At 36.2% G+C, this 8,978-nt stretch overlaps 1 protein-coding gene across 1 annotated transcript; it reads left to right on the top strand.

Annotated features, from left to right (window-relative positions):
• The first annotated feature begins 290 nt into the window (after nucleotides 1-290).
• LOC141717258 (transcription factor bHLH94-like) lies at nucleotides 291-1,952 on the top strand. The gene is made up of 3 exons (XM_074519350.1): nucleotides 291-871; nucleotides 1,203-1,598; nucleotides 1,709-1,952. The coding sequence occupies exons 1-3, from the start codon at nucleotides 425-427 to the stop codon at nucleotides 1,802-1,804; spliced, it is 939 nt and encodes a 312-aa protein (XP_074375451.1). The 5' UTR covers nucleotides 291-424; the 3' UTR covers nucleotides 1,805-1,952.
• Nucleotides 1,953-8,978: the final 7,026 nt, after the last annotated feature.

Here is an 8,978-nt window from a genome sequence, read left to right as displayed (position 1 = left end):
AAAACGCATCTAAATTTTTTTTAATATATGTATATATATATATTATTTATTTTTATTTTTATTATTATTATTATTTTTAAATTACAAGAAACACGACATAAAACGTATACAAAATAAGGTACATCAACACGAAAACGAATCATTAACGCTTGAGGTTTGGATTAGACATTCGTGACACGAAACATAAAAGTACATGACACGGAAGTATACGAAACGAACAAATTACCCGCTCTATTTATAGACCTGCCCTCTACTCTGTATTAAACGTACAAATTCGCCCCCGCATGGCCTTTAAAAGGCGAGCAAACAAACCTACTTTCTTATTCTATTTACACTTCTCTCTTTGATTCTTATTTCCTCCATCTTCTTAATTAATCTCTCTTTCTCTCTTACACACATCCACAAACATCAAAAACACATATAAATGGCCCTAGAGACCATTGTATTCCAAACGGACCCCTTCACCAGTACTTACGGATGTAAAGATATTTACGCAATTGATGATTCTGAAGGTGCTTACTACAAAGGAGTCATGTTGAGTCATTTTAATGATTCCAAAAATCAACAAAACATGGATAGTACTAATACTACTTGGACCTCTCCTCCTAATTCTTCAGTGGCCCAAAGCTACGCAAAAGATTATTATTCGCCTGAAAATGAGGTCAGCACCGATGCATTCTTTACCGGAACATACCCTCCTCCGGCCACTGCCTGTCGGAGAAAAAGGAGGCGGATCAAGGCATCGAAAAATAAAGAGGAGGTTGAGAACCAGAGAATGACTCACATTGCTGTTGAACGTAATCGCCGTAAGCAGATGAATGATTACCTTGCTCTTCTCCGATCACTGATGCCACCATCCTATGCTCAAAGGGTACGATTTGCTACTTAACTTCTAAATCTGACTAGTTGTAGTTTTCTATTTTATCCTTTCAAACATTTATACGGTTTTAACTTCTTTTTTTAAAACAAATGATATTACTGCAAGCACGGTGAACTGTAACTTTTTATACAAACAAATAACATGCCATTCACAAATCACACATGCATGTCTCCTTGGTATCTACTCGCTCTTAGACCCATAAATAAGTGTTCGAGTGTTGGATTATTAATCTAAGATCCTGGTAGGCATTATGAGTTTTTAGAGTAATCGGTTCGTTCACATATATATCATGTGACCTAGTTGTATTTGTAATTATGATTAGGGTGATCAAGCATCAATAGTTGGGGGTGCTATTAACTATGTGAAGGAGCTTGAACAACACCTCCAATACTTGGAATCTCAAAAACATAAATTGAAGCACAAAGATCAGTCCAAACCAAATGACCATAAATCAGCTGATCCGCTTATAGCAAATTTCTTTACATTCCCTCAATACTCAACTAGTGCAGCAACAAACCAAAAAAACTCACAGTCTTCTGCAGAAGCCGATATCGAAGTAACAATGGTCGAAAGCCATGCCAACATCAAAGTATTATCAGCAAGACAACCTAAACAACTTTTTAAGATGGTTAGTGGATTCCAATCAATTGGCCTCACCGTTCTTCATCTTAACATCACAATGGTTGATCACAGAGTCCTCTATTGTTTCAACCTCAAGGTTAGTTAATACAGTTACAGGAATTAGTGTTTTTGTCTTGATTAATTTGTGTTGTATTAAAGTGGAACATGATTAATATTTGCTAGATTTCATTTGTTTTGCATGTACAGGTTGAAAATGACTGTCAAATGACTACTGTGAATGATATAGCAACTGCTGTGCATGAGATGGTGGTCATGATTAAAGAAGAAGCAATCTTTTGTTGAAAATCCAACATTTTCATAATTGTAAAACATTTAATAATTGTATTTTGTTTTTTTATATATTAGTGGCATTGTAAGTTGCTAAACACTTTGGTTTCTGTTTTTGTTGTTAAATGGAAGTGCTTTATTATTATATAAAAAGTTGATAAGATTGAAAATACTATAATTAATTATACAATTTCCCTTGATCTGTATTCATATCATTCATCAAAAATAGTTTTGATTATTTATTCAAAATGGACTCTTGCCCGGCAAGCAACTTTAGTTTGATTTTTCATTAAAAACAAAATTTTAAAGTATTCCATGTACGTGACAAAGACATTGTCCAGCTACATTGTATATCCAATTATCCAACTATTATTAGGTAACAGTGTAAATAATTATTTCTCTCATATTTTGACATTATTGCAAGTCACTTATTAGAACTTAATTAGTCAGGTAGAAAGCGTGTACAATATACAATATATAATTAGATTCCTAGTAAACTCTAAATGTATATAGTTAAGCTTGTATTCAAGTCAGAATATCTTAAACAGTGGTTATCTGAGAGCAAATCAAATAAGTTTAGTATAAATCATCACTTATAAAGTCATAATTATACAAATCACTAGCAATTAGTATCTAAATCGTCAGCTAACTAACTCAACTATACAAACTAGAAACAATTTTTGAAAATATACGGATAACATTTCAAAATGAATTCCAAATTTAGTGAGGAAAAACTGAGTTATTCCTAATCTAGTGACGAAAACTAGGTTCTTTATAGATGATGTCAATGAGTTTCTAATCTAGTGACGAAAACTGAGATCATCTATTTTGCCCTAAAAAAACATAAAACAAGCCTTTTACAGAGTTTTACTCGGATAGCAAAGTGATAATTACATTATTGGGCTGTCCCTTTGCCTATCAGTCATCTCTTACAACTCAAGTTGGGTCTCTCACTTATTTTTTGCCCTTTATGCAATAAGAAAGGGATGCAGCTTTTAACTGTTTTAATCTTAATTTGACTACTTTTTCAGTTCTCAGATGTAAAATCTTACTCCGGATTTACAACTTTATGCATTATTTTAGTAATGTATCTTGTCTTGTTGTTTTTATCATATATGGAGTTATTAGTTTCAGAGGCCCCAAAAATGGTGAACTGCTGGATGATGGGGAAACACGTCAGTCAGCCTAACTAATAATACATATGAAAAAGGAAATAAAAAGTAGTAGTGAATGAAATATAAAAGAAGCTGCAAAGTCTTGTATATCTTTCAAGAGCATTGTTGAAATATAGGAGAAAGTAGGAGAAAGTACGGTTCTAAAGAATCTTTCACGTTCGTTCTTGCATTTGCTATTATTATCATCAATCATATCATATTCTTTTACTGATAATAGGATTTTTAACAATCCTCTTAAACCTATTCTCGTGCATTCGATATCTTGATAAAAGGAAACATGTTGTTATATACTTTAAAGATTATCGGGTTGTCCTAGTGGGTTAGGCGCTTAATTCATGACCGGAAGTTATTATCTGATTATCGGGTTGTCCTAGTGGTTTAGGTGCTCAATTCATGACCGGAAGTCATTTTCTGAAACATGCTGTATATGCTTTCTTACTTTTCGAGAGGAATTAGTTAGTACAAGAAATAGGCAATGTTAACTCATGGTACTTCAATAGCACGGATTTATCTAGTCTCTTGGGCCAGTGTTAGGAGTGTATTGTAAAAATAAGAACATGGAACAGTAGTGTGTTCATGATTGCATAGCAGAGGCAAGCTGGAGGAGGGAATTTACAGTATCAACGGCCACAGTTATAATATATGAAAAAAAATAGGGATCACTACATATTTCCTGCTAACAAGTAGTTCAAATGTCCAATACAAGATAGACAGAAAAAGGCTACAGATTCAAATCAAAAGAACAGATAATATGGTATCGAATCTCTGTTACACTCATCATATACTGCATGACCTCAGAAGTTCATCAGTACATGTTCATTGTGTACAAACAAACATATACAAGGCAATCAATCAAACACATTAAAAGATACATTAATATATTAGAAATTTAGAATCTGAAGCACTCAACTCACAATCTCACAAAATGATAGAATGTAAGAAATCCAGCGCTAACGAAAAGATGAAGAACTGCCATAGGTGAATTTTACGGGAGATTGAATCATAAAACCCCAAGAATACAAAAGTAAATGTACAAATTTCTATGATAATTTCTAAAGGATAAATGCTGATAAAGTATGGACATTAATCATTAGGATTATGTTTAGTTTAAATTTGCGTTAGAGATATTGGGCCATAAGGGGTTTTAATTGGGACAAAACTAAGTCTAGGGCCAATTAGCACCATCATCGAGCCATCAGCTAAACAGTCTAAAAGTTACCATATTTATCGAGGCTCAATTCTAACTCATTTATCTTCCAAAATTAATAAAAAATAAATAAATTTATTAAAAAAGTTTTTAAAATTAAAGATCGGCAGTGGAATTTGTTATGCCATAAAATCTCCATGAATATTTTATCGGATCTTCGAGAAAATTGGTCGGATCGCCGTCAAGGAAGAAGAAGGACGAGCGTCGGAGAACGCGTCTCCGGAGCTCACGTCACGCCCTATACGGGATAACCCTGAATGGGATTCGTTTGCGACGACAATCGGCGACAAGGAGTTACGACGGTGATTAGCAAAGTTCTATATCAAAGCTTACGACGATCATTACATTGAAAGCATATAGTGATTATATTGAAGGAAGTGTGCGACGGCCGCTACGGCAAGAGTGTTACAACCGTCGCTACAGCAAGAGTGTTACGACTGCTGGTACAGTAAAAAAAGCTGTAGTGAAACTAGGGGAAGGAGTAGAGCTATCAAGAAGAAAGGAAGGGTCCAGGCTCCCGGAAAACGTATTGAAGGCGTCGTTCTGTAGTCTTGCGAGTTGTCCTCGTAGGGTAACGGTCGTAAACACTTAGTGTGTGCTTTGGGAGCTATGTATCTGCATTCGTCGGGTTGTCCTCGCCGGGAGACTTTGGGGTTATCTCGCATTTTGCACTTATACGCTTGGGATCAGTTGTCCTGTAGTCTGGTGGGTTATCCTCATCGGGGGAAAAAATGTGCTTGAGCATTTGCGGTAAGTCATAGCTATACATGCGGTTACGATCAACGAAGATAGAGGTAGCGGATGGGATATCCACCGGCTGGGGGGTTTCCATATCTGTGAAGTTCCAAAGTAGTAACTGAGCTTTGGGCCTTTGTGATTAGGCCGCATCGCTGGGCACTCCCAAAGCAAATCAATGTTCCAGTTATAATAGGAATTTGGTTCGACAACTCATATTGGACTACGGAATGAAAAGCCAATTCCATCTAGGTTTCTTGTTCTCCAAGAACTACGTAGGGCTTGATCCTCTATTAAAGGAGGTACGCAGGCATATTATGGGGGACTGGAAGCGAGAGCTCTATACGCCACCACCAAACACCGTTGTGATCTCAGCTCCCAATTCATCAGAATCTCCGCACTCCGACGACTTTCACGGCGAAGGACCACCGCTACAGATCTTGATTCTGGTCGCGAACCTCAAATCTTTGTTAACCAAATCACTATGTTAACAAATTGGCTTTAGAAGCAGGGGGTTGAATCAAATCAAATCTTATGAGGAAAAGTTGTCTAACAATGGTGGAAACTCTCGTGATAACGGCTACAACTCTAATAAAGTTGGACGCTATGAAGAATGTGAAACTCCGTTAGTTAGCGGAGCGTCGCCAGTTCTCATTAGTAACGCGAATCTGATGGAATAACTTTATCGGATGGGCGATGCATTGAATAGTTTTTATTCATGATTGAGTACTACACGACGGAGGAAGACAAGAAGAGGCCGCCGCAAAACCCGATTTGGTCAGACACGTAGGAAAGCTCCGATGGTAGAGAGAGGTGATCTGGATGGTCATGGACAGGTTGAGGTTAGACATGTACCGATCACTCCACGACGATTGAATTATTCTGAGGATACTGCTCCGATCATTGAACTCATGGGTGAAGATACAGATTAGCGTAACTAGCAACATGGAGATGTACGCTTAAAGCGACATGAAGATGGACGCAACAAGCAACATGGAGATGGATGCTTTAAGCGGCAGGAAGATGTATGCTTTAAGCGACATGAAGACGGATGCTTCAAGCGGAAGGAAGATGTGCGCTTCAAGCAACATGAAGATGGACGCTTCAAGTTACAAGAAGATAGTCGCTTTCAACGAAAGGAAGATAGATGCCTCAAGAAGCATGAGGATAAACAACCGTCATTACGCTTCAACAATGGTGATTTAGTGGAACAATTCTATCAGATGGAGATTCTTTAAAGCATTTCATGAGAAGCTTAGGTCTAATCGAGGGTAGCGAAAGCCAACATCACCTTCGAAGGTACTATTATAAGGAGAACGTGAATGATGACAAATCTAAGGAAAATTATGAAGAACAAAATAAGGAAGATCGTGTATCACACGACAAGCATTATCAGGGGGTAACACCCCGTCCCTTACAATACACTAAAGATGTTCCAATTTTTGAAATCTCATATGATGAACAAATGCTTCAACCAGAGCCAAATCAAGAGCAAAGGATAGTCCCATATGCACATCGCTCAGGACGTACTAATAGCGAGATCTGGAGATTGAGAACAACGAAGGAGGTTATTATTGGATTTTAAACGCAGCGGGGGCATGGCAAAACACTTTTACACATATAAAATCCAAATAAAAGCATACAGATCATGAATAAAAATTCGAGGGATCGAATCTAACCTTTAAAATAATTCGGAGACAACGATCAGAGATCTTTAGCAGTTGCTCCTCAAGTGTGAAGCACTCCACCGGTATCCACCAAGAAAACGATGTTAAGGAGGAGGAAGGAGGTGGAGAGAATTGGGTTTTCCAAACTTTTTGGGTTTTGGGGTTCGTCGGTTCGAATAAAAATAGGGTCTATAATAGTGTATTTATAGGCAAAATTTTCAGCTGAAATTTTCCCATAAATATTATTATTATTATCCCATTTATTATTTTCATTAATAATTAAAACACCTTTTAATTATTAATCCTTTTTCTAAACACTTTAGAAATAATTCTCTCTCTTGATTTAATTTCCAAAAATTAAATCCTTAATTAATAATATTAAGAACTTTTTTTAATTAATTTATAATCAATTAAATCTCATTTAATCAATTATTAAATTTTCCAATTAATTATTTATTTTACAAATAAATAATTATTAGCCATTATTAATTAATTCCTCCACCATTAAATCATTCTCTTTTTATGGTGTGACCCTGTAGGTTCAATATTAAGCCGGTAGTAGAAATAAATAATAATAAAACTATTTTATCATTATTTATATAAATTCTCTAATTTATTAAATATGATTAATTAATTAATCACATTTATTCTACATCGTGAGGGATACTTCTCAGCATATCACAACTATCCGGATAATATGAATTCACTGCTTAGAATACCAAGAACCTATTCAGTGAATAGTTACCGTACAATAAACTCCTTCTACCCTACAATATCCCGATTAAATACAAGGCATGGATCTCGTGTCAAGCCTATCTAATTCAATCACTTGCTTACCATTTACTATGCGTAGTTCTATGCAAATTAGAAACTCCTTTCTAATTTCATTCACTCTGGCCAGAGATTCCTGAACTAGCATAAGTGGATCAGCCTTGAACATTCGCTTCCTTCACTGGAAGGGGTAGATCATTTATTGATCATACACTATCTTCGTGTACAAATTCCTATACCCAGTAGAGCCCTAATAATTGTCCCTGGAGACTAAGAACTAAACCAAAGCATAGTTCAGTGTACACAAGATGACTATGATGACCTCAAATCTAAGGATACTTGTACAACTATCACTATGTGAACAACTGCTGACACGTGAGTGAACTCCATCAGTTGTTCAGCTGTGCGAGTCATGTTCAGTAAACTTATTCCATTATAAGCACCTACATACTAGCTATAGTGTCACCACACAAATGTCTATGAGAACAGACATCCTTCATAATGAAGCAAGCATAGTATGTACCGATCTTTGCGGATTATTAATTACCAGTTAGTAATCCTATGACCAGGAACTATTTAAGTTTAGAGTTATCATCTTTTTAGGTCTCACTATTATGATCTCATCATAATCCATAAAAAGCTTTACTCTAAACTATGGTATATCTTATTTAAACACTTAAATAGATAGAGCCCGTAATAAAAATAAAACAAGTCTTTTATTAAAATCAATGAAATCAAAACAGATTACATAAAGAGTTATTCCTAAATCCTAATACATGATTGGACTTAGGACATATTCCTTTCAATCTCCCACTTGTACTAAAGCCAATCACTCTGGTATCTAATACCCATCTTGTCTTTATGACGATCAAAGTGACTTTCATAAAGTAGCTTTGTGAGTGGGTCTGCTATGTTGTTATGTGTGTCAACTCTAATTCAATACAATACAAGAAATGTTACCACGCTCCCACTAACCCTTTTGTAGACGCATGGTTCATCTGCGTTTTTGATAAAATCAAACACTTTGATTGTCTCATCAAAACGGATATTCCATTTATGAGAAGCTTGCTTTAAACCACATATGGTTCGCAGCAGCTTACACACTAGGTTTTTATTTCTCTTGGAAAGAAAACCATCTGGCTAATTGCCAGATCTCATAGTCATAGTAAGCAGCAATCGCAAGCAAAATCCGAACTGATTTTAACAGGGCTACAGGTAAAAGGTTTCATCAAAGTCAATCCATTGCCTTTGTTTGAATCCTTTTGCCACAAGCCTGGCCTTATAGGTCTCCACCTGGCCATCTGCTATAATCTATCTTTTATATACCGTATACATAGATTCCATTCTGGATTTCATGGCACTATGCCATTTCTCTGTGTCAACACTACTCATAGCCTCATTATAGGTTACAGGGTCGTCATCATCAATGATCGACAACTCATTGTCATTCTCAATGACAAGGCCATAATACCTCTCAGGTTGGCGAGACACTCTCCCTGATCTATGAATGGGCTGTTCCACAAAAGGTTGTTCAGTCAGAACAGGTGTTTCCACTTGATCCGTAGTAGTTTGTGCTTCTTGAACTTCATCAATTTCAATTTTGCTCCCACTGTTTCCTTCAAGGATAAACTCCT

Source organism: Apium graveolens, chromosome 4 (genome assembly GCF_009905375.1).
Source record: "Apium graveolens cultivar Ventura chromosome 4, ASM990537v1, whole genome shotgun sequence".
Taxonomy (NCBI): Eukaryota; Viridiplantae; Streptophyta; class Magnoliopsida; order Apiales; family Apiaceae; genus Apium; species Apium graveolens.
Note: the sequence above shows the minus strand (reverse complement) of the source record. Positions and strands in the feature narration are given on the sequence as shown.